Source organism: Aspergillus brunneoviolaceus (assembly GCF_003184695.1).
Source record: "Aspergillus brunneoviolaceus CBS 621.78 unplaced genomic scaffold BO95scaffold_24, whole genome shotgun sequence".
In the NCBI taxonomy this organism is placed as follows: Eukaryota; Fungi; Ascomycota; class Eurotiomycetes; order Eurotiales; family Aspergillaceae; genus Aspergillus; species Aspergillus brunneoviolaceus.
Window position 1 is genome coordinate 220,378 of NW_020290754.1, and position 26,599 is coordinate 246,976.

Consider the following 26,599-nt stretch of genomic DNA (forward strand, 5'->3'; position numbering starts at 1 on the left):
CCGGTATGCAGTAGAATCGTGATATGCATGCAAGATTTGTGATTATTCTCGGGCCGAGGGAGAGAAAATTGGAAGGGGTCGACTAAGTTAACCAAGTGGCTTTGCAACTCTTTGGGATACTGCTAGTGGGATTATCCAGGTTAATTTCAGTGCCTGAGGTGTCAATTATGTAGGATGGAAATATCTCTACCGATCAAGTCATAAACCCTTGTTCATACACTATGCACTGGTCTTTCTCTATTTAAACAAAAGTTTTTGAGCATATTGGATAGTGCTAAAAGTTCTCTTCTTCCAATTGAGGTTCCGCTAGTTACGAGCCGATTGCGCAAAACCTATGCAGTATCAACAACATGTAAGTAACCAATCTGATAATGAACTGGAAACCTCGCAACAACTAGAGCAGCATGACAAAAACAATATCTCTTGTTTCTCTGTGTATGGTTCCATGTATACATTGAATGCTTGGTTCTATTGTTTAAAGGACACATCTGATCTTGCCGGGAGAGGGATAGGTTCAGTAGCGTGGAGGCTGGACTCGATTTGAGACACCTCTAGTAGTGGGATATCTTGATGTTCTAGGACAGTTTACTACACCTGGTAGTCTGGTTTCTGTTTGAACCGTAGCTGATAGCTTGTGCCATTCTAGCGGAGGCTGTATGATTTTACCACTCTGTTTTTTTTAAAGAAGAAAATGGGTCAAATGGCCTTCTAGAAATAAAAAGTTGCCTGTGATCAGGGTTCTGAGTCCTGCCCTTCTGAAACAAAGCAATCTCTCCGAAGATTACACACTGTCTCACTCAAATATCTTATCCATCGCTACGCTGTATTCTGTAGGACATTGTGATGGTGTATTGCGGACATAAGATAACATTGACAGTTATACCTATGATAAGTCCAGTAAGGGACTGACTGCGAGAAAATCACAGGTAGAAATTGTATTGACTCGGGTATACAAGGCTTTCAATATGTTCAAAAGTATGAGATCTTATGTGTTATTTAGAATGTACTATATAGTTCTATACCAAGCTTCAAGACCTCATCTATAGCAAGTCTGTAATGTGAAATCTAGAGTTCTTTCTCATATACTCTTTGTATCTTCTGTTTCCATTTTGCAGATTACTTATAGGAACAGAATATGTTATCGGTAGCCTTTCACTCAGTACTCCCTTATTACAAAATAGTCAGCAATATAGCGGTTTATAGTTGGTTGATGACACTCCCAGGCAGCTGCTTAGTACTTTTACGGCTGTGAGGATAGAGTGAGGCCTAGGCTTACTAGTATACTAGGCCTGACTGGATAAGTATCCATAGCCTGACAGCTGGCCATACCTGAGATGGCAAGGAAGAGGCTGCGCTGCGTATTGAATATTCTCGGTTCCAAGTTGCCAGTCTTTACAGAGGTAATGGCTAGATGACCTAGCCTATTAGGCAACTATGTAAGTTAACCTAATACCGAAGCACAACGGCGATTACTAAGGGTTAAGTGTTACTAAGATAGTAGGTCATCTCAGCCGAGGGCGCGGGAGGGTTGGAGCCTTGGAGGGAAACGAGAACCAAAGAAAAAGAGGAAAAGTGGGGTTTTTTCCTTCCATTTTTTTTACCTTTCCCTTTGCAGAATAAAAATTTAATCACTCCCACCTCAACACCTGGGGCGTTTTTTATAAGACCTTCTCCCTCCAACAATCTCCCCCAAAATTTTCACCTAGATTCCTCCCACCTCCATATCAGTTTCCCACATCTTCAATATGGCTGACGAGGTTTATGAAGGTGCCATTGGCATCGATCTTGGTATGCTAACTCACCTTGCTATCTTCATCCATCGAATGTGAAATTTCTGTACAACGTGCAGATGTTTTCTGAACATGGCTGACAACAAATTCAGGCACAACCTACTCTTGCGTTGCCAACTATGAAGGCACCAATGTTGAGATCAGTATGTATCTGCCTGTCATTGGACATTAGCCGCCATGCTTAACAAGTCCATTAGTCGCCAACGAGCAGGGTAGCTACACAACTCCCTCATTCGTTTCCTTCACCGACAAGGAACGTCTGATCGGCGAGGCCGCCAAGAACCAGGCTGCCATGAACCCCGAGAACACTATCTTCGATATCAAGTGAGTATTATCAACCCATTGAGGGCTCCTCTGTTACATGCAGAATCTGATGCATCCTAGGCGTCTTATTGGTCGCCGGTCCGAGGACCCTATTGTGAAGAAGGATATCGAGTCGTGGCCTTTCAAGGTTGTCGACCAGGGTGGCAACCCTGCCGTTGAGGTCGAATACCTTGGCGAGAGAAAGACTTTCACCCCTCAGGAAATCTCCTCCATGGTCTTGATGAAGGTAATCGAGTTGTGTCCAAAACCGGTCATCGGGTCGGGTACTGACCTATGAGATAGATGAAGGAAGTTGCCGAGACCAAGCTCGGAAAGAAGGTTGAGAAGGCCGTTATCACGGTTCCTGCCTACTTCAACGACAACCAGCGTCAGGCTACCAAGGATGCCGGTGCTATTGCTGGCCTCAATGTCCTCCGTATCATCAACGAGCCCACTGCTGCTGCTATCGCTTATGGTCTCGGCTCTGGCAAGTCCGAGAAGGAGCGTAATGTCCTCATTTACGATCTGGGTGGTGGTACTTTCGATGTGTCCCTCCTCAACATCCAGGGAGGTGTCTTCACCGTCAAGGCCACCGCTGGAGATACCCACCTTGGTGGACAGGACTTCGACACTAACCTTCTAGACTTCTTCAAGAAGGAGTTCCAGCGCAAGACTGGAAAGGACCTGTCAGGTGACCCTAGAGCCCTCCGTCGCCTGAGAACCGCCTGTGAGCGTGCTAAGCGCACTCTGTCCAACGCCACCCAGACCACAGTTGAGATCGATTCTCTGTTCGATGGCGAGGACTTCAACTCCTCCATCACCCGTGCCCGTTTCGAAGATCTCAACGCCAAGTCCTTCTCGGGCACTCTTGAGCCTGTCCAGCAGGTCCTGAAGGACTCCGGTCTTGAGAAGAGCCAGGTTGACGAGATCGTGCTCGTCGGTGGTTCTACCCGTATCCCACGTATCCAGAAACTTCTCAGCGATTTCTTCGATGGCAAGAAGCTGGAGAAGGTAAACATGCCACTCAATAATTACCTATCGACCCTTAAATTGACATGATTGACAGAGCATTAACCCCGATGAAGCTGTTGCCTACGGTGCTGCCGTGCAAGCTGGAATTCTGTCTGGAAAGGCCACCTCCGCCGAGACGCAGGATCTTCTGCTCCTCGATGTTGTTCCTCTGTCTCTTGGTGTTGCTATGGAGGGTAACATCTTCGCCCCCGTTGTTGCCCGTGGCCAGACTGTCCCTACCATTAAGAAGCGCACCTTCACAACCGTTGTTGATAACCAAACCACCGTCCAGTTCCCCGTTTACCAGGGTGAGCGTACTAACTGTGCTGACAATACCTCATTGGGCGAGTTTACCTTGGCACCCATCCCTCCCATGAGAGCTGGTGAAGCTGCCCTTGAGGTTGTCTTCGAGGTTGATGTCAACGGTATCCTTAAGGTCACTGCTACTGAGAAGTCGTCTGGCCGTACTGCCAATATCACTATCTCTAACGCTGTTGGCAAGCTTTCTACCACTGAAATCGAGCAGATGATTGATGGTAAGAGATTCTGCCGCTCTAATAGTTCCTTGCACTAACCACACGTCTAGATGCTGCCAAGTTCAAGTCTAGCGATGAGGCTTTCACCAAGAAGTTTGAGTCTCGCCAGCAGCTTGAGTCCTACATCTCTCGCGTTGAAGAAATCGTCTCCGACCCCACCATGTCTCTTAAGCTCAAGCGTGGCAACAAGGAGAAGATTGAATCCGCTCTCAGCGATGCCATGGCCCAGCTTGAGATTGAGGATTCCACCCCCGAGGATTTGAAGAAGAAGGAGCTTGCTCTCAAGAGACTCATCACCAAGGCCATGGCTACTCGTTAATCCTTCTTCCAAGCCTCATCTGCTATAATAATCGTCCATCTTGAGACCAGAGAGCCTGCCTTCCGAGTTACCCCCGACCCTTACTTGCTATTTTCAGTGAAGAATCATTTCGCTACACATGAGATCAAAGACTATGATGTTACCTACGGACCCTTTCTGGATTGAGAGTGTTTATTTATGATTGGGGAGACAAATATGAAAAGTACATTTTTTCTCGTTCAAAGGTTACACAATGTGCCATCACTAGAGATGGACCTACACACAAGTAATTAAGTAGCACTTGGGCGTAATTAACACATGAATGTTTCACTCTGACCTTAAGAAAGCTTCGATGTTACCCATACCAAGTGGGTCTAGCCTAATGTTGTTATGTAATATGTACAGCATGCGCAGTATGCTACTAGCTGGTCCAGCCTTAAGTAAGCCATGCAAAGGTTCAAGCTCAGCAGAAACCTCGCATGTTTGGTGACCTTGTCAAGACCAAACCACTCTGCGAAACAAACCAACACCTATCTAAAAGCAATGCGTGCGACTACAACACTTTCGCAAGTCTTTGGCGCTCGATGCTTCCCTCCAATCGCTCCAATAATTTCTTCCTCACCGCTCACCGGTTTGCATAGGCTCTCTGCTCAACACAAAGTTGCAGGCGTATTGGAATATCGCAATTTTTCCAACTCAGCTGCACTTCACAAGAAGAAGGATAAATTAAGATCATCTTCCAGCGCAGTAGCCGACGATAGAGCCCTTAAAGACTCACTATCTTCTGGTGACCCTTACGATCTCTCACAACTGCATGACGGTATTTCTACTGCTTTGTCCAGCTTGAAAGATGATCTCTCTAAATTCCGCGGCGGTGGTCGGTTTGATATAAATGCCATCGAGAGCCTTCGGGTGCAGCTCAGCAAGGCGAAGAAAGAGACACTGAGACTTGGAGACTTAGCCCAGGTCATACCGAAGGGCGGACGCATGGTTACGGTCTTGGCTGCGGAAGAGGATGTATGGCAATTCACCCTTCTAAGTTGGTCTTTTCGACATATTTATGCTATCTGATTGGCTGTTGAGCTTACTCTGACCTATTAACCTTGAGTTCTAGCACGTTAAATCAATTATCTCTGCGATCATTTCCTCCAATTTATCTTTGACCCCTCAAGCCGATCCTCACAATGCTCTCCAGCTCAATGTTCCCATCCCACCACCTACGAAAGAATCCCGGGAACATGCAGTTACCATGGCCAAGAAAGCGATGGAAAAAGCGGTTACGGCAGTGCGGGATTCGAGAGGTGTTGTACACAAACGACTCCAAGACATGCAGAAAAAGAAGACTGCTAGACCGGACGATGTGCGAAAGGCACAGGAACAGATGGAAAAACTCTCAGAGAAGGGGCAGAAAGATGTGAAAGAACTATTTGAAACAGCAAAGAAGGCCATGGAGAGAGCATAAAACGAACTGGCAATCACGCCTCTTTCTCTCACAGCGAGGCCAGAGGTCATGAACATTTACAGCTTCTAGAAACTGCTTTCCAGTCGCCGAGAGTCACAAAAAGCCACATCAGCAAAAGCAACGTATGTAAGAATAGATGACTAAGTATACATGGAAGTACAGCAAAAATGAGGACGGTTAAACACGTCTTGTAGGACGGCCAGAGGTTAGAAGTGATTCTACCTTAGCAAAGAACTGCGTATCCTTTCCAGCTGTGAGATATGACCCATTGTTTTTCAAATTCGTCGCAATTTGATCTAGGACGGGAGATTGGGCAGACTGCCCACTTAAGGTCGCTGGGTATTTACCCTGAACGAGCAATTCAATCAGAGTCTTTCGATCCTTTTCGTCAATTGGGCTGAAAGTGACTTCGATAGGCTCAACCAAATCGCCTTTTCGCTGTGAGAGCTTGTCCGCAAGTGATTGAGACAGCCTCCTTGCCTCTGCTACAGCAAATGACTTCTCCTCCTCGTCCAAGAAGCGGACGTATCTGCCTTGGAAAAGCCGCTTGCCCATTTCTGTAGGAGAAACATAACCGTCGGCGAAGCGGGCGCTGATCGACGACAGTGTCTCAGCAACTCCAGCTGTATGGGCACCGACATCGGTGGGCAGAGATGGCCACGTCTCCCTTAGCGAGTCTAAAGTGACGGGCTCTGGATCATAACGAACGGAGACGGGCTTTGCTTGCTCTTCAAGTTCACGGAAAACGTCTTCGATTCCTTGTCCATCGATCGCCTCATCCGTATCGACATCTGATGGGTTGCGTGTGCGACGTTGCGTCCGATCTCTGGCTGTGGACTTTTGCGTGGGAGGTCTCGGTCCGCGGCTCCGGGCAGATGTTAAGTTCTGAGGAGTCCGAAGTCTCGGCCCCCTTATGATGTTGGTGGGCTGAGAACCGCTTCGACCGGCGGCTAAGGATCTTGCATCAATAACTCTTCGAGGAAGAGGACGATCGGAGCCCGTGTTTCTGGGATTCAGGCGAGCTGGCGGGATAATAGGCCTTCTAGGTCGAGCCTGGGAGGTTTCGCTTGAGTTCGAGGTGGACGAGGTAGTGACTCCTCGAGTATCTGGGATGATTAGGACCAAACAGTGAAATATAAATATATGCCCAAGTCAAAAAGAAGCCTCCAAGAGTCTTATCGAAGATTCATCGACACAACCTAAGCGAAGGTATCAGGCAGCCCCATGGTTGGCACCACCACAAAATTTGCAGACTTACCGGATCGAGGCGTATTGGTTTGGGCCAACAAGTCAGTGGCAGAAAGGCAACGGATAAATGCATGAGGCTTTTCACCTAACTTAGCACACCCCTGGTGTAAAAGCGGAATCCGGGATTGAAACATCTTCGATGGCGAGGAAGATGTATCATAGCTGAGTTCAGGTAAGTGTAAAATTGTTTGTTCCAAGCTGCGGATGCTACATGATCACGTGCCTATGATTGCCTCGCCAGGCTATCATATCCTCCTGCATTCTTACCATCCAAACCCGGTTCAAAGTGTCTATTTTCACACGCTTCATTCATCGATTGATTCAAGACCATACTCAAAATGCTTCGCCGTAAACCAACCGCAATAGCCGTGACTTCAGAAGACCTTACTGCTTTCGAAGAAGCGCGACTTCGCAAGTTCACTCGAAGCAGCGGAAATACAAATCATGCCACGGACACATATCCTGTCAACTTTGATCCAAATGATGAATTGAAACCTTTGCCTGGAGACAAGGCAAGAATAGTTCGTTCGCGTGAGGAACGTATAGGCGTTTCTCGTCATCATTGAACAACCGCAAATTTCCTTTTCGCGACTGCCTCACCAATTTTCCCTTGCACCTTGGACAGGTCGTTGCTGGTCTGCATGCTATCCAAATCTTACTCGCCCGCCTCACACGGCTTACTGTGGGAATTGTATTTCGAGACAGCCCATTGTTCCTTGTACCCTATATTCTTGTCACGCGGCCAATGTCCATCACACAGAACCTACCTTATATGCTCATTCTTGGAACACTCGAAGCCTTAGACGAGGCTGAAAAGTATAAAGTTCACCTGAAATTCTTGAGTGTTGCATATCTGCACTTTCCTGTTTGCACAAGGTCCAGAATCTCTGATCTACATCAGGTCGTGTTTTGCATTTACTTGACCAGTGAAAGAAAGATAGCCATTGCACGCCTCAAACAACCCGGTTGTGCTATTGTTGCAGATGGGAGGACACTAGAGCATCTACGCTCATGAAGAATGTCGTTTCAGACCACCAAAGGTGTAAATGATATGCTTTGTCCCCGTTGTCAGTGATTGTGCATGATACCGTGCAAGTGTACGTATAGAGGGTATAGAGATCAGAGCTGTGAAACAAGCACTCTCAACAGTATTTATGACAAAGTAAAAGGACGTGCATGGAAGAAATAAGTGATCTGCCGAACCAATACCAACCAGTAGGCACCAATCGCATGCAGAAGCAGCTGAACATGAAGATAACTGGTGCTATTATAGGCAAGAAGAATCTCATAAAGCTCATGAATGTTGTCGTTTGGAAACTTCCTCTGTGCCCAAGTCGAGAGAATAATTCCAGCGTCTTTTTAACCCGTTAGGGTCATACACGCTGGCAACGCTCTGTTGCCAGTCACGTGCAGTAAAAAGTACTTGTTGCCCTGTAAATTGAGCTTGTGGTAATGGGTGAGAGGGGGCGATTGGGCCAACTTTCGTAGTCGGTGTGCTATATTGGACCGGAAATTGACCTGCAATAGTTGACTGCATTGCCTGCGGATGATTACTCATGGCCATAGGCGGGGAATTGGTATTGACCGTGGGTGGCCCAATAGAGAATGCCATGTCCCATTGGCTTCATTGAAATTAGGTGTGTGTTAGTGATAATTGCGACAGATGAGATAAACCGGTAAGGGATTCACTCTTACTTGATGATACGAGTGGGATCCCAACTACTCTCATCGACCAAAGGCGCATCTATACTGTGGCTCGAAATCGACTGGGACGGGATTAATCCCAACGGCTGAAGCTGAGATGAATCCGACTTTGACACCTCAGTAACAGTAGACACTGGAGGGGTAATTTGATATGCTGCATGACCCACTCTATTCGGAAAATTGGAGGATTGATTCAGTTGAGTACCGTAGCTCGGATCGAGCGGTGGGCTTGGGTGGTATGGCTCGGATGGGCTGCCATACGGGAAGGTTGCCTTCAGTTCGAATGGTCGATGGACATCAGCAGAAAATGCGAAACGCAATGAATCTATTTGTGCTTGTAATTCTGGCATGGGCCAAGCAGTCGAGCATCGCTCAAGGATCCTCATGTGTCGAGTGAAATACTCCCTGGCGTCTGTATGGAAATTAGGATCTGGTGATGTTATAGCGACCTAGAGAACGTTTAGCGATAGCCCCAGGGATTGAGAAAAGAGTGTTGTGACTCACAAGGTGTAGCATTGTGCAGGTAAGGACAGTGTAGATTGTGAAATTTATGCCCCGTTGCATGAAAAGAAGGCCAGATAGGCCAAAGCGATTCAGAATGGCTTCCTGGAGTCTACATAAGTACTTGGCAGAAGAATAACACAATGCCATGTGCATCTTCCAGCCTCCCCCGGCAGTGAAAGATTTTGACGCGAGTAGCTGAGGCCGATGTAGCAGAATAATCCCAAGATGGCAATGGGAATGCATGTTCCCAACGAAATGGGAGGGAATCCAAGGAGGTGAGCCATCAGGCGGATAATTCACTTGTAGATCAGGAGGCAGACTCTGAAGCCAGTCAGTGAACAAAGGGTTCTTCTCGACAAATTTAGGGTTCGCTCCCCAGTCTTTTTGCTTCTTGATCTTGTGGTATATGTCCGCAATGATGCGAATATGGGATGCGTTCTTAACAAAATACGCATACTGCCTAGATCGAGCAATCTCAAATTCATCAAGACCCCTGATATCCAGTGTCGGACTCATGTTCACAGTGCTCGGGTCGACACCATAATCCGAGCGGCCTGGCAATGTCAGTATCCTACGAACCACGAAAGACTTAACGACATACCCTGAGGAGCACCGATCATGACCTCGACGACTAGGAGGGCTTGCCACACCCTTGTTTGCACCAAGCACTCGACAGGATTCAAATCACAGCGTCGTTCCTCCACATGAATGTTATTATGCTCATGTATATCCAAATCTTTGGCCATCGAGACAATAGTCTTGACTGTTTGCCATGAGCGGTAGTAATAGCCTTTTTTGGGCCGTGATTCTCGAGCCTTGAGAAGTAAGAGTAATGCCTGAATTGTGCTCAGCCGCGGCTCATCCATGAAGCTGGATTCGTGTCCTGGAATAAGAGGTTGGTATTAGAACAAGAGGATCCTTGACAGGCTGCAGAGAGGGGCTACACTGGCTCACTATTTGCTAACGCTAGCCATTGGGCTCCCTGAGCTGGATCATCCGACAACCTTCCAGCGCATGCAAACATGGCCTCGAGTAACAACGGTGAGATTGAGCTCCGTTCATGCTGCCACTGGAAGTACAGATGGGACCTATGAACAACCGGAACATAAGGGTGTATGTCATCGAAGTAGATCTTGAGATATTTCATGACCTCATCATCTGACGGCATAAGCTCAGGTGGAATACGTATGGTGGAACCGGCACCAGTACTGAGAGGAGGGAGCTTCTCGTCCGCATCATCCTGAGTTGGGATTTCTGGCTCGGCTCTCTCCTTTCTTTGCTGTCTGATGTATGGCGCTGCGTGGCCGTAAGCTACCGGTTGTAACAGTTGCTAGGCTGTATAATGCTTACCAATGCCGGTCTCATCTATCCTGAGCTCGCCGAGAACTTCACTCAGATTCTCCGCAGTTGACGGGTCATGTTCGCTAAAAACGTCCCTTTCCGTAGCGCCTAGCGTCTGCGCATGGCCGCCTGTGAAGCTTTGTGGTTGCTGATAGGAGTCATGCGATACAGGCACATGCGACGACCGTAGGTCGTAAGCGGCCGACTGACTAGGAGTGGGCTGCGCAAATTGTGTATAGACACCGAGTTCATCGTGATAAGAATTCATGTGCCCCGCAGGATGTTGTCCGCTATCTCTGAAGGCTTGCGATACTGCAAACGAGGAAACCGAAGATTCTGGTGCATTAGACGTTGATAGAGAACCTCCGGAGTTTGGCTCGATACCGTGCCCAGCAAAATATTCGTTGTCTTGCCCAATCGTGGGGGGGACGCATACAAGTTTCAAGCGGGTACATGCTGAGCATGGCCATGTATTGGTCGTGGCAGCATCACATTTGATTTTCCGCTTCCTACAACCATTGCAGGCTCGCATGACTATTGATATAGTGTTTAGTCTCAATTGGCTGCGAGGTTTGAAGAAAATAGCTTCACAGCGTACCTTTGAGTCTTTTATGCCGATTATGTTCATCGACAAAGACATAATCTGCATACAAGCCATCAACAACTTGAAAAAGCAAATGACTAAGATGTGCGAGGGTGGATGAGGTGGCAATGACTTCAAAATGTGCAATGCGGAGGAAACCTACTTTTTTGCCCTTCTCTTGGGGCACCAACGGGTGTTGCGAATGAATAGCTCTGCATATTGGCGCACTTGAAAAAGTCACTAAAGCAGCTCGGAATGAAGCCAAGGCCAGCTCGTGAACGGCATATAACGGGCGCTGCTGCCAACTATTTTCGGAGGATGTCCGTAAGGCCTGCCTTGTCCGGATGACTCGAAATGTATTAGACAATGCGGCCGACGGAGAGCGCCTGAGACAGAACTGCAGGGGAAGCAAAGCGAAACTGATCGCTTTGCCTGACACTGAAAATATTGCGATCAAAGCAGCCCCTTTTATGGCTGTGAATTATATGCCATGGAAGAGCCGTGTCACTAAAGCTGAGCGGGAAGTAGTATCTCTATATCGAAGGCTGCTTGCTGGTGAAGACGATGCACTCCACGGATTCGATCATGCATACGCTCGAACATGCAAGATTATAGGTGCAATAATGAGGTATTCAAAAAGCTCTTGTTGTTTCGCAGTATAGACTGACCCGGACAAATGTTGCAAGTCGGCACCAGGATGTCACAGCGTAAGTACGGACCCAAAGATGAATCGAAATCCGGACAAATATGAATGGAAGTCAGACAAGTAATTCGCAGCCCAGAGATATTTCGAGTGAATAGAAAGAAGCTGCATCCGTGAACTATGAGATGTCAGTTTTATTTTGAGACATGCGCCGCTCGGTAAAGAACATGACGCCTGACAGAAGACAAGGAGCTGACTGGAACACAGCGAGATGAACAGAAGTAGCCCGCTGGCATAGGAAAGAAGGAACATGAAAACGACCAGAGATGCCCAGAAGATGGGTATTAACTACGTGGCTGCCGGAGAGGCTGTGATGATTGCCATAACAGAAGGTGGAGAGGGGCGCGAGAGCGGAGCGAGAGCGGACACAAATGGAGAAATGGTGAAGGGCGGGGGAGGGGGTGAGAAGAGACAAGGGTACTTACCTTGTATCGAGGGGTATGAAGGGTTATCCAGTCTGCATTGTAGTGGAAACTACCAGTAGATTTGACCTGCCAGTGAATATTTGACTAGACAAGGAAGTGAGTATTGGCGCATCACACCCTGATTTGGCGGTCACCATCTAGATTCACCCATGAAATGCGAGCACAATGCGGATGTGATCGGACGAATAAATGACAGTAATTTAGCTAATCCATGGAGGTCACAGTTTATCAGTGAAGGGGCAAAAGAGATATGATCAAAGCCCTGAGTGCATTGAGGAAACCCACTGAGGCAATAATGTCTTTGCAGCTAAGGCACAGGAACACTCTCTGAACTGGGCTGGAGGAGTTGCGGCGGGAATCCATGTTAAGTTAACTTACCTACCACCTTGGTTAGGTCATCAGGTTGTGTTGCCGCCGCGATCTTCTAGGCGGCACTATCCACGTACATACTGTAGTAGGCCCAGTACATAGTAGTCATTTTATCCACAAGGTTGTGTCTGAGGCTTGTTGGCCCCCTTGATTACCCAGAGGACTCTGAGAAGCATCATTAGCATTATCATACCTTTTCTATGTGCAGTCATCCTGTACATAAATCCTTACACTTCCGATGATCACCACCATGGCTATCGCATGTCGGGCATGAGTACGGAGTACTCCGTAAGTGGTCTGGCATATAATTAAAGCAGATCTCGAGTCCCCATGCTACGATGCTAGGATTTTGGCTTGAATTCACAGCGCTCCACTGATAGCACTGGAATCTCTCGTATTCCTTAGGACAGTGTTGTGGTACTTATCTGGTGAATCACGGCTTTGGCCAGTGATACCAGTACACGGAAAGAAAGACTCCGTACCCTGCTTTACATCAGAGCTAGTGTTAGGTACTTTAGTTGGCACATGGCTTTTGCCCCTTGAAAGCATAACTAGTACGAGGTGAGCGCTGCTGCTGGCACGCAGCTTGTCCGGGGAAATAGCTGGTCTACCCAGCCCTGCCAACAATTGGCTCTGGTACTCGGGCCATCATTGTTCCACGGCTTGTCGATGATGTTTTGTACTCAATACCTTCGCGGAGAGACCTAACTCCGCACGCGCTTCTTGCTTCTTGCTTCAAGGATCCCGGAGTCACAGAAAACATGGCGTCCGAGGTGCAGAATTCAAACCCGACCATATTGAATGTTGCCGATCTCCCCACTCGATTGGGTTCGGCTACATTGAGCAAGGCAGGCACAGACAGAGCCGAGAATCTTGCATCAATCTTTCCACCGTCTGCATATTCAAGTGATTGGCACACCGCTCTACACTCATCTTCTGATTCTAGCGACGAAGAAGAGGAGCGAGAAGAGCCGATTGATGAGCAAGAAATTTATGGTGAGCTATTTGCTTCCTCTGGTCTCTGCGTGTGCCAGAAAAGGGGTTGACTAGATTGTGGCCGTCAGATCTCATATCGTCAATTTCCGATCCAGAGCATCCGATATCTCTAGGAGCACTGGCTGTTGTATCACTTCCAGATATTGCTATAAAGCCAACACTCCCCGATGTGCCTGACTCATCTCTTCGGACAGTATCTGTTCTTATAACACCAACGATCACACATTGCAGCCTTGCTACAGTAATAGGCCTTGGTGTACGTGTTCGGCTTGAGCAATCACTCCCGCCACGGTTTCGCGTGGATGTGCGAATTAAAGAAGGCTCTCATAGCACAGCTGATGAGGTGAATAAACAATTAGCTGATAAAGAAAGAGTTGCCGCTGCGTTGGAAAATGGAACACTTATGGGTGTTATTGCAAAAATGCTCGAAACGTGCCGATGATTTAAGTGGACGTCATGGTCATTTAATGTCTCTTGAAGTGCAATTGTATATATTTTGTGGGTTACTTACAATGCACGGTATTCGTATCAGTGAATTTGTATGTCTACAGATGATTTTCAGGTAAAATATTCAACAGGTAATTCCAATCAACATTATCATGACGATGTCTTTCACGAGTCTAGAACTCCACTTTCCTTTAATCCCTTCCAAAGTTCTGGCTCCAAGAATTTGCTCACTGTAACATCCTCTGCCAGACCTTTACGCCTTCTAGTCTTTAGCACAAAGTCGCGGGCGGTGGCCATGGCAGGAGCCATCTCCAACGGCTTAACCTTGACTTCACGATCGAGCGGATCTCCCGGGACGACGCTCCATTTGTCAAAGACAAGACTCACGGCTGCTTGACCCTGTGTATGGATCCTAAGATCTGTCTCAAAACCGAAAGAATCTATCACTGGTACCAAGCCGCGAACGGAATAAAGCGGCGTCCCTGCAATCGGTCCATCGGAAAGTACGTGCCCCCTTCTTCGAGAGAGGACCGTATACACCGAGGCGACGGCATCTGCGGGCCCCGTCATTGTGCAAGAGTATATGGGTTCCATCAAACGTGGAGATGCCATCAGGAAAGAGGAGTAGATGGCCCGCCGGGAGGTGGGAATGATCTGACCACCTCCTCTGTAGATCGCCTGATCAGCAAGCGAGACATCCGTGAGCCTGAAACGCGTGTTGCGGATCGCTATGAACAGCAGTTAGCTATTTGAAATTGTAATATTCTCCATATACACCAGTATACAATAGTGGTAGCGAAGAAGCACAAAAAGGAAAAGACTCACGTTCTTCACACAGAGGCCCTTCCCTCGTGCCCCAGCTGAAGCCCTGGGTAATGGAATCCCTAACACTGCTGAGGAGCTTTTTGTCAACTTGAGAAGGCAAGGTATCATCCTGCAGAACGTTTGGACCCATTTCATCTGGGCCAAATGCCCAGATGCTTCGCGCTGCCAGCTTATCCCATTCGTACTTGTCTTCGAAGAAGCGAGCCACTTTGCGGATTGGATCCTTGATACTAACTCTGCCGCTCTCGATATCCTCGGCAATCCCATCATCCAAGGGTTCGGCAATCATCGTGATCTTGTTCTTCTTGTTTGGAGTGATAGAATAGCACATGATGGCTGATGTTTCAACAACGGTTTCGCAAAAGCGGGTAACAGGATCCGAGACTTTGATTTCCATCTCTGAGAATAACCTCCGAAGATCATGAAGCACACAGTCCATATAGAGCTCGCCAGTGCCTAAAAGCACGTGTTCACCAGATTCCTCTACTTTAGTTGAGACCAAGGGGTAGCTTTTGTTCACCTTACGAAGACCATCAAGCATCTTAGGCAATTCAGATGGGTTGACGGGCTCGACAGCGACCTTGAATACAGATTCAGTCATGTGCCGGATTGGGCTGAAAATGTAGGCATCTTCGTGATCTTCGAGCTGAAGTGGCACTAGAGTCGCTGTCTTCACAATGGAATTGTCCACGCCCCCAAGAAGAACTAGGTTGCCAGCAGGAACTCCAGTTGTGGGGATGCTGTATGCCGTTTCCGCAATCCATGTGTCGGAAATCGTTGCAACTACCATGTCTTCCTCATCTTCGGGAGTATAGCCTTCACCAAGTACACGAACCTGTTGACTGGGGCAGACCGTGCCACTCATTATTCTCCCGAAAGCGTGAAATTTCGACGCATCCGTACTAGTAAAGAGCTTGGTGACATGCACAACAAGTGGGCCATCAGGGTCACACGCAGCCATTGCTGCTGCAATCTTTGTATCCAAGGGTCCTGTGTAATACCGCTCCAGCTTCTTTTGTGCACCGTCTGCAGGGGAGGGTATGTGCTGGAGTACCATGTCCACGAATCCCGTTGCAGCGCCAAAGAATTGATCACAAACCAGGCGAAGTAGGGCTTTCGCGTCAGATCTCAACTGCGACGGTTTAATATCAACACCGACACTAGCCAGCGTAACCTTAAGGTCTTCGGGACTTTCGCTTAACGTGTGCGAGTAAAGCTTGTAAATGGGCTCCAGAACAAACTTGACAAATGTCCTCTTTGATTCGTCCTCCAATCCTTTCCGGGTAAATTTTCGACTTCTAGGATTGTAGAAGATATCGCCCCACAGACGTAAACTGAGGTCAGATGACTCAACCTGAGGGTAGGTCTCTGAATACATCTTGGCAAACGAATGCAAGGTGAAGCACCATCCCATGGAAGCGCACGCGAAAGAAACATTGCCGCGTTCCGGGCTGAGTCGCCTCTTTTCACCTTGGCCCGGTAAAATATTCTCGATGATAGTGTTTACCTCCTCAACCACGTGCTTCAATTTGAAGTAAGCATCATTAGGAGGTATTTTGAGCTCTAGTATCAACCGATCCATTTTGTTTAGCACCAGCGTGAGTGGAAGATCTTCGAGTATAGCGTGCTTGATGATCTGCTCGGTATTCGCTTGCACGCCTTCGACAACGTCGACTACGAGCACGACACCGTCAGCTAGTCGACATGCGGCCGCCACTTCATCGACAAAGTTCACATGACCCGGAGTGTCAAGAATGTTGAAAAGATGGGATTTGCCTCTTGTGCCCTGGAGGACCAAGCTCATAGGCGCCATTTTGATAGAAATACCCCTTTCTCTTTCAAGAAAGTGCACATCGGTATATCGAAGCTGCTCCTCCTTTCGTCTGCCGGCTCGTTTCTCCAGACGATCAGCTAAATCATGGGTCTGCGTAACAAGCATGTCCATAAAAGCTGTCTTGCCGTGATGTAGATGACCAACAACTGCTATGTTCCTTATCTGCTCAGGGAAATTGAGCAAATCCATCATGAACTCTCTAGAGTAATGGACCTGCGGCAGCTCAGCTTCTTCGATTGCGAATTTCTTTTGTTGGACGGGCGCAATTATAGGCTCAGAGAGAGGCTGTGCGTCCTCCTCTTGAACAAGGGTTTCAACATCTTCCCCGTACACTTGCTGGGCACTCGGGTAATACTGTTTATCTTCATGAAGGATGACGGCATTTGAGGGACCTTCTAATAGACGGCTTAGTACGATGGTGCTTCAATTGCGAACCGGGTAAACACGTACCATCCACTTCCATCAACTGATGCTCACTGGCTTCCCCCTCTTCATCACCCGCGAAAGCCTCCTCAAATTGGAATGCTTGGGGCTCAGCACCTTCATTAAGAGCAGATTCCTCATCCGATTCTCCCACTTCACCAATATAGTTGCCAAATCTGGGAAGTTATCCGTCAGCTGCATATCTAGAAGGAGTGAATATCAGGGACCTACTCATCGTAAAGATCGTCCATGGCGATATGAATCTATAGACGGAAGACAGACTGTCTCGCAAGATTCACAAAAAAGTCAGCAGTGTTGATACTGACAGTGCATTTCTTTTTCGGGGATGTTGATTGGGACGATCAGCCAATCTTTTATTTTGTCTGGCCTTGAGCGCTCCTCGGTTGAGTTTGACGTCAGGTTCCCTTTCTTGTTTTGTTTTGGCCTTTCTTTATGATGTGATTTTGTTCTTGTTAAGGGACTCCACTCCGTCCTTCTGCTTCTTCCCTGCTATCGAGCTGTTGAGGTTGTGCCTAGATTGATACGTACGAGGCAAATCCCGGCCCGAGCTTGGCGTCCTGGTTTGCTTGAGTTCCCTCCGTAAGTGGTACGTTTGTCCGTTGGCCCGCCCCTCCCCGAAAGCCCGTCCGATGCTGGCCGCTAAGTTACGCTTGGGCAGGAGTAAGTGGGGTGCTCCGTACAAGGTGAAGAGTTTCCGTTTGTCTCACCGATCCCGCTTGACATTTCATATTTACCCCTACAGACTCACTTTCTTTGCTCTCCTTTCAGCAGTCCCTAAAGGTCTGGTATTTCACTGAATTTAGCTCACTGTCTAGTCAGCACAGATTTTCCTCTTCTCCGGACTGTAACCTGCACGGTAAAACTGTACATCATGTCTTCGCTGCCTCCTGTTTATATTGTTTCGGCCGTGCGGACCCCTGTGGGCTCATTTTTGGGGTGAGTCTTCACCAGGATACCATTAATGTACAATGGTTGAACCTCAACTCACACACTCTTACCTTTTACATAGTTCTTTATCAAGCCAGACTGCCCCGCAGCTGGGCTCCCATGCGATCAAAGGTCTGACATACCAGTTACTCCAGTCTCGGTGCCGAAACTGACAGGACTCATGATAAGCGGCCCTTAACAAAGCCGATGGTATTAACCCATCGGATGTTCAGGAAGTATTCTTCGGCAACGTTCTCTCTGCAAAGTGAGCTATTTCCCTCTTAGATTGCCTCTGCTCATGAGTGGTCTTCTAACACGTCTTTACTAGCGTTGGTCAGAATCCCGCTAGACAGTGTGCTCTTGGGGCTGGACTTGAAGAGTCTACGGTGTGTACCACGGTTAACAAGGTTTGCGCATCTGGTCTGAAGGCAGTTATTCTTGGAGCCCAAACAATCATGACCGGTAACGCGGATGTTGTTGTGGCCGGTGGCGCCGAGTCCATGTCGAATGCCCCACACTATCTCCCAAATCTTCGCACTGGGGCCAAATATGGCCATCAAAATCTGGTGGATGGCATCATGAAAGACGGCCTGACCGATGCAGGCAAGCAGGAACTTATGGGTTTGCAAGCCGAAGAATGTGCACAAGACCACGATTTGAGCCGGGAACAGCAGGATAACTATGCTATCCGGACCTACGAAAAAGCTCAGGCTGCACAGAAAGCCGGTCTTTTCGATGACGAGATTGCACCTATCGAATTGCCTGGATTCAGGGGCAAGCCGGGTGTCACGGTGTCCCAGGATGAGGAGCCGAAGAATGTAGGTTCTCACAGAATGCTTTTTTGTACCTACACGGGCTGATGTTGTATCTTTTCTCCCTTCTAGCTTAATCCTGATAAGCTTCGGGCTATCAAGCCTGCTTTCATTCCTGGGTCGGGAACCGTGACAGCCCCTAACTCCTCCCCTTTGAATGACGGGGCCGCAGCTGTCGTTTTGGTTTCTGAAGCAAAGGTCAAAGAGCTTAACCTCAAACCCGTTGCTAAAATCCTTGGATGGGGAGATGCCGCTCACCAACCTAGTAAATTCACCACTGCACCCGCTCTCGCAATTCCCAAGGCACTCAAACATGCAGGTGTTGCCCAGGATGCTGTGGATGCCTTTGAGATCAATGAGGCATTCAGCGTGGTTGCTCTGGCCAACATGAAATTGCTCAACATTCCCGAAGAGAAGGTCAACATTCATGGCGGTGCTGTTGCTATCGGTCATCCCATCGGTGCCAGCGGTGCCCGTATCTTGACTACCTTGCTTGGTGTTCTTAAAGCTCGGAACGGCAAGATTGGCTGTGTGGGAATCTGTAATGGAGGTGGTGGCGCGAGCGCCATGGTTGTGGAATCTCTTGTCTAATGTTCGGAAGCGCAATTGGTGAGCCACTTGAGCTCATGGCCATTCTTGTTCAGAAGGAGACCGACAAGCCCCTTACGAGTGGTCTGCTAACAATTTATTCTCCCGCCAAATGTTGGTTTCAAGATGCTAGACGTCATATAGCAACGTTTGTTTCCGAAGAAAACAACCCTTAAGCATTTCTGCCTACTTCTCTGACATTAAAGGCCGTAGTCTGGAAGCTATGTCCAAAAGTTATACAGGCCATGGCCTTGCCTGGATCACTATCCTATGTTGGGCCACGCAAGGACCTCTCGAAACAGTTATGGGAACACATAGCTCAAAGAGATCTAGGAAATATGGTGCAGTGGAAAAGGATCAGAGAATATGGCTAGCACCGACGAGTGTCGCGAGAACCGCATGTATTGACCTGTTTGACTCTGTTTCATCCAATAGGTGCTAGATGAGTTTGATGGGACACCAGACTCTACCCTGTGTCTCAATATTCAGTGGAAAAAGTGACCACGTACTCGAGAGTAAGGTGACATGAGTCCTTGAGGATGAAACCTAACTACTTAAGCGAATGCGCCAACGACCGCCATCAATAAAGCTCCAGCCAGCACTGCAACACAGGCCTCAATGCGTCTCCTTCCTCTAAGTGTTGCGTAACTGGTTTCACTTAAAAAATCTTCTGCCAGAAGTTCAACAAGACCTGCGAACAATAGAAGACCACTGCTGATGGCATTCGTGATCCCAACCATAAGTAGCCCCGTAGTGCTTGCTGGGTCATAGAAATTATGCAGTATGAGGCCGATGGCTTGTCCGATAGGGGTGGTAGTTCCGTAGGCGAGAGACATCAGCCATGGTTTCATGGAAGACGGGGCAAAGAGGTCTGGAATGAGCGACGCAATTCTTGAGCCCAGAGCAAACCCCTCGAACGTCTGATGAAAGCAGATCGCGACGAGGAGGACAATGAATGAAGTACCTGTGGCAACACTGAGGGCCATCCCAATAAAAATGCTATGAAAAAGAATCCCCGCCTCCAGCAGTAGACATTGCAGTAGCTGTCGCTGCGGATTATGTCTAGATGATTCCATGTTCGTCCTTTGGTGCAGATCAGCGCGAGTTTGTCGGTCGCTAGAAGATGAGCGCCGATGCATTTGATCACTCTTCCTACCCAAAGGAGAAGTAGCGTGATGGTGTGGCCGGGCAAAGTCTATACCATCACTCAACTCAGTAAGCCCTAGAGTGCTAGACAGAGTAGGCTCGTTGGTTGAGCTTCCGATATTAGAAATTGACGATGGTGGTACCGCGTCTGTGCTATGATACGCCTCAAGCCTACCAAGATAAACATGACCTCCGGGCTCGTGTTCGTTCTCTAAGTCATCATGCAGACCCCTACTTGCCAAGTCTATACCGACATCATTCATTAGCTTGTCATATTCACTCCCGTGAACATGACCTGCCCCCTTTAGGGCGAAGAACATTTCCACAAGCACAACAACAAAGACCGATATCATGGCGACAAATCCAGCCATGGCACGGTATGTTTCACTCCAAAAGCGAGGAAGACAGGGGTCAGTCAAGGAAATGAATGCCGTGGGCAGCAAATGGACAAAGGCAGTGGCAATCAAAACTCCTGTTCCAAAATGCCTAGATATAAAAAGAAATCGACGCGGTATTGGTAAACGGGGGAATCGGCGGGCAAGTACAGGGAATGAACAAGCTTGTACCTGTGGTATTAGACCCTGGGATTTGGACTGTACTGCACAAGAGAAGAGAAGACATACCAAGTGTGCTTAACACAAGTATAAGAAAAAGTGCTAGGACATGAATTGGAGTGTTATAAGCACCTCGTTCTTTTGAGCCACAGGTTGCAGAACTGTCATTTGAGGTTCGCCGTGCTATTTCGGCCCGTAGAAGAGTATCAGGAATACTTGCAATCAACAGACTGGCATTTCTGAAGCCTGCGACATTAGCAAATGTCTATTAATTGCTATTCAGGAAACGCAACAACATGCAATGACAATTTCATCGTGGTGCTCGATTAATCTCATTTTGCTTATAGGGTGTACTATGACTCACTGATATGGCTGATATTAGCCTGCTCCCATGATGAAGTTGGGATCATTCTTGTCTAAAGCCCGTGGAAATTCCGACTTCCGCTATATCCATGACCTTATGGCAGACTTTGGGCGTGCCGTCTGCTTCGGCAAGGTCTAGAGTAAAAGTGAGGGACGACAAAAACGATGTCCAGCTGATCAACGGACGCTCCAAGTGACCTGCCTATGAAAGGGCATATAAAGTTGGTTTCTACCTTTGTATCAAAGGCACATTGTGCAGGATTGGTGTCGGGATTACTCGGTGAAAACGCGTTTACTTTCTGATCATCTTATCTTCCCAGCCTGATTATATAATACTGGCCCAAATAGACTAAGTAATCACATTACATACCGCGGACCTATGGGTACGGAGTACGGAGTACGTATGTACTATTGTTGCTATAATTAGCTACGCGGCGTCAGCAAAGTCTCAAGATCCTGCCGGAGTACGTAATTCCAATCAGATTCAATAATAGTATCACATGTACCATATTAAGGTAGGCGGTTTTGGCACTGGTACTAGGCCATCATGACTTAAGATTATTAGTTTAGATCTACCCGGTACGGAGTATAGTGGGATGAAATGAGTTCGCAAGACCCCTCGCCCCAAAATAGTTGGTTCAGAAACGCTACACCTATGCACTGTCTACCTGGTCGCTATTCTATAATAATCTGTATGACCAAGAGCACCTCACCGTGGTTCTGCCCGCAGTATGAAGGTGTTCGCTACTAGGTAGGTAGTCTTGTGTAGACAATTGAAGAGTCATCTGAAAGAGGGGGGTGCAAACACTTCTAAAGGTAAAAGTCACGTTACTCTAGCCACTGCTCTATGCTTCTCGATTTACAAACATATATGATACCGATATTTGCACTTGAACTTGAATGCTTATTGGCTTCCATCATGGATATACTATCTGCTTCTCAGCTTGGTCCAGCCACTCATGCCTTTCAAGCGGGAAGTGTTGCCAGCACCACTTGAAACCTCCAGATCACATGTTTCCGAGACTGCATCTGCGTCGACAGATCCCATTTTGTAGGTACTAACGGGAATGATAGAAGAAGATTGAGACACGGAACTGCTTCGGCCATGAGCCATGTCATCCAACTCGCGCCTTTCGAGTAACTCCCATTCTGCACTCGCCAATTCTCCCATCAATGTCGACTTCAGCTTATCTATGACTCTGGTCGGAGATGGAAGCCTCCAAGTGCGCATAAACTCTGCACCTTCGGCAGCACCCAGAAATGAATGCGCAGTGCCGTGCGAATAGTGTCCCAGCATAGGGAATGACACGGTTCGTTGAATACTAGTCTTAGGTGAGACTTTGGATGTCTTCACCTTTACGTGAATATCTCGACCAGCAAACGCTCTCATTAGCGTTGATGGCTGCGCGGGAGGTGCCACAAGCAATTGCCATAGATTTTTTCCCATGTCGCAGATTTCTTCCCAAGACTCTGACATTGAATTGAGCCCCTGGGTGCGGCAAAGCCAGGCAACATTCCAAGCCAGCAATGTCGCTCCTTCGAGAAAGAGGGCGTATGTGCCAGGATCCTCCTTCGCTAATCTGGGAAGACTTTTGTCGATGGACAAAGGCCTTGGCCGAGGCAGACGGTGTGAGTCAAGTCGCTGAGGTTCCATTGGATCAGGCGCTGGCTGCTGTGCAGAAGGCAACTTCGAGCCTACATCCCTTAGAAGGTACGATGCAGAGGGCGCAAATATAGTTGGCAAAGGATAATTCCGGTGAGGGAGCGTAATTTCTGCTGGAAGTCTTAGAGATAGATAGTGGGAGACGAGGACAAGTAATTGTGCGATATATGAGAGTGCCGTTGAAATATGGGCTGGTGAGATGCCTACTTGAAGAATTAATAAATTGAACATATCTAGCCATTACCCTAGGGTATACTTTCCATTCATATGCCTGAGATCGACCAAGTGCATACCGCCGATTGTATAGGTCTCTTGTACTGCACCTTCAACCCTTTTCACCCCCTGTCGCAAATCGTAGAGGTTGGCTGCTTCTCGGCACAGAAATATCCGTGCTTCTGTGGTCTTGCTGTGAAGCGAGTGCCAGAGATGATCAGTCCTTTTAATACTGTTCTGAATACTGGCCAGGATTGCTGTCTCTCGCTCGAAAAGCTGATACTTTGCAGATTCTGCGTCCGATTGCCGCCGTGCTAAAGATACCCTGCGGCGGGAGATTTCAAGTCTTTTTTCTCTGATATCACCAACTAGCCCCTCAATGTGGTTTGTAAGAAGTGTCACTTTCGCGGATGACCCAGCTTCCTTTTCAACGATCCTCCGTGAAACCCAGGACGGAAACACTCCATCGAGGCAGACATCCGAGATGCTCTCATTTTCCGTCGGGTCTTCGCCTAGCTTGCTCAGTAACACTGCAGCCTCGATTTGTTGTTTTATAGACTCCTTCTCAAGTAGCAGTTGGGAATACTCGATCCGTAGCTGGTAGAGCCGATTGCGAGCACAGGTGGAACAGATGCGCCGTAGGTTTGAAGTCGGAGGGCGGGAACATATGTGACAGCTCATTTCAAGAAACTCCGATTCTTAGGAAGGCTGAACATTGAGGGTGACACTGGTGTGGTTCTGTATTGCGATAGCTTTTAAGTAAATGGCGATAAGTCAAGTTCTCTGATATAATACCCATGCGTGCCGACTTGGAGGAAACAGATCCCTCATGACTTGTCAAAGTCTAGTGGCGATCACATAGAGCCGCAGAGGTAAGTTGACAGGCAGTAGTCAGTCAGTCCCAAAGGGAAGAACGGTTTGCTCCAGCTTACGTCACTTGCTAAGTCGAGTTAGTTAACGCAAAAGCCGAAGCTTAGATCAATTACCGTACCCATTCCGTACAATACCTCAGACTGAAGATCGGGAACCACAGTAGCGATCTCAAGTTAACTGTAAAGAGGATGGCTATTGGCCCCGGCTGGAATTCTAATGGCGCTGTTGTTGTACTCAAAGCACAAGTCTCTGCGTTGGAATCTTCTTACATCAGGAGATATAGTTATCAGTGATTATTAGGGATTTTAGTAGCCGAAGATATTGCTGTTGAGGTGTTCTATAAGCAAGTCTTGTTTTATTGCTTTTGTCAGAATTATTAGAGTCTATATCAATATCATTATTGCTTATGTATCTGTATGTAAGAGTACAGAGAATAAAGTACTTAAAGGCTCTAACTTACCGCCCATCATAGAAAGTTTTCATGAAGTATTAAAATTACAGTAAGTCTTAATAGCATTTATCACCTGTAAAACATACTACCACTTCATAGGTATAATCATAATTACCATCTGACCATTTTATAGCTGAACGAAGCTGATTTTATATGACCACCCACAATTTCATCCCTAAATATCGAGTCTGGTATCTATGTCTCTCTCTTATAGATACTGCCCATGAGACCACAAAGAGACTTATGTAGAAGTATTATAGCTTAGGTGTCAGCAGTATACCTATTGGAAGCTGACCGCTTCCCCTTCCTTCCTTTTGTTTCCCTCCAACCTCATTCCTGATCAAACCTGCTGTCTTTGAGCGGCTGCGCTTGACAGTCTTTTTGATGATCACCTCACCTTGGTCTGAAACTGTGGTTTTAGACTCAATATCACTAGTCCCTATGCAACATTCAAGCACGGAAATGGAGTTGACAATGCCTTGTTCGCAGGCGCGGGTCCACTCACATATTGAGTGTCATGAAGCTGTGCAAATGGAAGCTTTCCCCATCAGCAACTTAGATGCATATAACTGGAAAGAACTTGAGAACAGATATTACAAGGCCATGGAGCAACACAAAGAAGCAGAAGATGCCCTCCAGAACCATATTTTGAGAATGCTAGAGGTTGTTCATGTGGTTCTTTGTGTTCACATGGTGTTGTTCTAATTTCTGCATAGATTTTCATGGCATGGTCTCAAACCACTATTACCCGCGACGAAACAAGAGCCTTCAAAAGGTTTTCTTCCTATCTCGTCTCCAAGAGGTGAGATATTGACATATCAATTTTAGATTCAAGACCCAGATGCAACATGTTCAGAATTCCGAAGCGAGCTTGGAGAAGAAGAAGCGGCATTGTATAGCCCTGATAACACCTTCTTGTCAATGAGGCCGTGCTGATCAGGGGCTTAGATACCGATGTTGTCAAGGCATTTGAGAGTGCTCTCGCATTGCTAGACGACCGTCTTTAGACATGCACATGGCCACAAAATCGAGCCCGGTCGTTTGGATCACACTCCTATTCCTGATTTGCTAATTGCCCAGCAATGGTGGGCCATCCTTGTGGGCGACCCAGGAGAATCTAGCCATATGATGTTACGAATAAGTGTCACTGCTGCTCGGCTTTCTGATGACTGGGTTGAGTTCTTGCTTGGAACGAGATACACAAGCATTATTATCCTAAATTTCTGCTGCCATCCTGCCTGTCCATCCTTCGTACAGTGTCATCCAACCCAGTATTGCCACGCCTTCCGGTGCTCGCTAGGAGATTCTCCTCCTCGGCTACCTCGGCTTCCTCGGTAAGTAAAAGCTCGTCTTGTCGTGGTGAGCGAATGATGAACGTGACAACAACGAGTAAATAAAAACCTGTGATACACAAAAAGGTCAATAATATCGATCTCGCTGGGATGCGGGAGTAGAATAGTGTTACTTCCTCCAACTGACCGGGTTTGACCAGCTTTCCGGCTCTGGGGGGTCGTTGCCAACCCTCCTGAGCCAGTCCGGAGGTCTCACCGAACCATTCAATCGGTAGTAGCGACGGGCGGTGTATACAAACCTATGAACATGAATTGAGACCAGAAAAGTATCACCCCAAAGAAGGGAAACTTTGTTGTCACATGATTCACAAATGTGCTAGCAACGCTAGGCGTACAAGATTGCCTTGCAGCTGTATTCTCTGCAATGTCCGAACATCGTTTGATGAGTTGCGTGTTATCTGAGCAATCTGGATGCCCTTCAGGGGTTGGCGGGCGATCACAAAAAGTTTGAGAACCAAATAATGCGTACTGCGGGGCCACATTCATGGACAAAGAATAGTTGAGTGTTAAAATGGTCAGCATCAAGATCACCGTTGTCAGCAGAAGAGCCTGCGGAGATGTATAGCCTCTTCTGATCCGAAATATTGTCATCCAGAGGAATCGAATGCCTATTGTAGCGATCCCGAATACTGAGCTGGAGAAGAGAAGTAAAGTGAGTACCGTGAACATGATGTAGTCGATTGGAAATATCCTCGCCGATTGAACCAGGATCCAATCTATCGGATTGAACATATGCATATGTTTGAGGAGGTATCCGCAACGGTGTTTGCAGAGCGAGTTGCTGGCCTTGTCGATAGACGTCAATAACATGGATATCAATATAAGAAGCGCGAT

At 47.5% G+C, this 26,599-nt stretch overlaps 11 protein-coding genes across 11 annotated transcripts, besides 1 other annotated feature; 7 read left to right on the plus strand and 4 right to left on the minus strand.

Moving 5' to 3' along the window:
• Positions 1–1,611: 1,611 nt before the first annotated feature.
• Positions 1,612–4,183, plus strand: hscA (putative Hsp70 chaperone (HscA)). Its single transcript, XM_025586210.1, has 7 exons — positions 1,612–1,788; positions 1,883–1,933; positions 1,988–2,114; positions 2,175–2,340; positions 2,397–3,104; positions 3,160–3,640; positions 3,691–4,183. Exons 1-7 carry the CDS (start codon positions 1,746–1,748, stop codon positions 3,957–3,959), a joined length of 1,845 nt encoding a protein of 614 aa, XP_025443451.1. The 5' UTR covers positions 1,612–1,745; the 3' UTR covers positions 3,960–4,183.
• Positions 4,184–4,400: 217 nt separating this feature from the next.
• On the plus strand, positions 4,401–5,657 carry BO95DRAFT_441594 (ribosome-recycling factor). Its single transcript, XM_025586211.1, has 2 exons — positions 4,401–4,955; positions 5,053–5,657. Exons 1-2 carry the CDS (start codon positions 4,482–4,484, stop codon positions 5,398–5,400), a joined length of 822 nt encoding a protein of 273 aa, XP_025443452.1. The 5' UTR covers positions 4,401–4,481; the 3' UTR covers positions 5,401–5,657.
• On the minus strand, positions 5,489–6,922 carry BO95DRAFT_92309 (uncharacterized protein). The gene is made up of 2 exons (XM_025592331.1): positions 6,659–6,922; positions 5,489–6,506 (listed from the first exon to the last, which is right to left on the minus strand). The coding sequence occupies exons 1-2, from the start codon at positions 6,780–6,782 to the stop codon at positions 5,578–5,580; spliced, it is 1,053 nt and encodes a 350-aa protein (XP_025443453.1). The 5' UTR covers positions 6,783–6,922; the 3' UTR covers positions 5,489–5,577.
• A 64-nt stretch (positions 6,923–6,986) lies between these two features.
• On the plus strand, positions 6,987–7,214 carry BO95DRAFT_360105 (CDC26 family anaphase-promoting complex subunit; the record flags this gene model as incomplete). The annotated part of the gene is made up of 1 exon (XM_025582472.1): positions 6,987–7,214. One exon carries the CDS (start codon positions 6,987–6,989, stop codon positions 7,212–7,214), a length of 228 nt encoding a protein of 75 aa, XP_025443454.1.
• Positions 7,215–7,562: 348 nt separating this feature from the next.
• BO95DRAFT_493954 (Zn(II)2Cys6 transcription factor) lies at positions 7,563–10,998 on the minus strand (the record flags this gene model as incomplete). Its single annotated transcript, XM_025590777.1, has 8 exons — positions 7,563–8,270; positions 8,344–8,801; positions 8,857–9,410; positions 9,458–9,739; positions 9,811–10,167; positions 10,207–10,731; positions 10,796–10,840; positions 10,944–10,998. 8 exons carry the CDS (start codon positions 10,996–10,998, stop codon positions 7,943–7,945), a joined length of 2,604 nt encoding a protein of 867 aa, XP_025443455.1. The 3' UTR covers positions 7,563–7,942.
• Positions 10,999–13,038: 2,040 nt separating this feature from the next.
• On the plus strand, positions 13,039–13,715 carry BO95DRAFT_360080 (iron-sulfur cluster assembly protein CIA2; the record flags this gene model as incomplete). The annotated part of the gene is made up of 2 exons (XM_025582471.1): positions 13,039–13,273; positions 13,342–13,715. The coding sequence occupies 2 exons, from the start codon at positions 13,039–13,041 to the stop codon at positions 13,713–13,715; spliced, it is 609 nt and encodes a 202-aa protein (XP_025443456.1).
• Positions 13,716–13,802: 87 nt separating this feature from the next.
• BO95DRAFT_441596 (116 kDa U5 small nuclear ribonucleoprotein component) lies at positions 13,803–17,388 on the minus strand. Its single transcript, XM_025586212.1, has 4 exons — positions 17,034–17,388; positions 16,830–16,978; positions 14,546–16,774; positions 13,803–14,448 (listed from the first exon to the last, which is right to left on the minus strand). Exons 1-4 carry the CDS (start codon positions 17,051–17,053, stop codon positions 13,886–13,888), a joined length of 2,961 nt encoding a protein of 986 aa, XP_025443457.1. The 5' UTR covers positions 17,054–17,388; the 3' UTR covers positions 13,803–13,885.
• A 125-nt stretch (positions 17,389–17,513) lies between these two features.
• Positions 17,514–19,604, plus strand: erg10B (acetyl-CoA C-acetyltransferase). The gene is made up of 5 exons (XM_025584198.1): positions 17,514–17,759; positions 17,833–17,882; positions 17,940–18,015; positions 18,079–18,568; positions 18,635–19,604. The coding sequence occupies exons 1-5, from the start codon at positions 17,695–17,697 to the stop codon at positions 19,151–19,153; spliced, it is 1,200 nt and encodes a 399-aa protein (XP_025443458.1). The 5' UTR covers positions 17,514–17,694; the 3' UTR covers positions 19,154–19,604.
• Positions 19,143–19,648, plus strand: BO95DRAFT_92429 (uncharacterized protein). The gene is made up of 2 exons (XM_025592332.1): positions 19,143–19,171; positions 19,277–19,648. Exon 2 carries the CDS (start codon positions 19,374–19,376, stop codon positions 19,590–19,592), a length of 219 nt encoding a protein of 72 aa, XP_025443459.1. The 5' UTR covers positions 19,143–19,171; positions 19,277–19,373; the 3' UTR covers positions 19,593–19,648.
• BO95DRAFT_472636 (putative ZIP family zinc transporter) lies at positions 19,394–23,984 on the minus strand. The gene is made up of 5 exons (XM_025589667.1): positions 23,414–23,984; positions 23,170–23,365; positions 22,143–23,079; positions 20,920–21,080; positions 19,394–20,855 (listed from the first exon to the last, which is right to left on the minus strand). Exons 1-5 carry the CDS (start codon positions 23,768–23,770, stop codon positions 19,705–19,707), a joined length of 2,802 nt encoding a protein of 933 aa, XP_025443460.1. The 5' UTR covers positions 23,771–23,984; the 3' UTR covers positions 19,394–19,704.
• Positions 23,985–24,944: 960 nt separating this feature from the next.
• BO95DRAFT_360216 (uncharacterized protein) lies at positions 24,945–25,420 on the plus strand (the record flags this gene model as incomplete). Its single annotated transcript, XM_025582475.1, has 4 exons — positions 24,945–25,079; positions 25,130–25,188; positions 25,242–25,306; positions 25,362–25,420. The coding sequence occupies 4 exons, from the start codon at positions 24,945–24,947 to the stop codon at positions 25,418–25,420; spliced, it is 318 nt and encodes a 105-aa protein (XP_025443461.1).
• A 549-nt stretch (positions 25,421–25,969) lies between these two features.
• Positions 25,970–26,599: part of a sequence feature (Protein overlapping with rRNA (BO95DRAFT_441601, RAH46941.1) was converted to a misc_feature.) that runs on past the window's edge.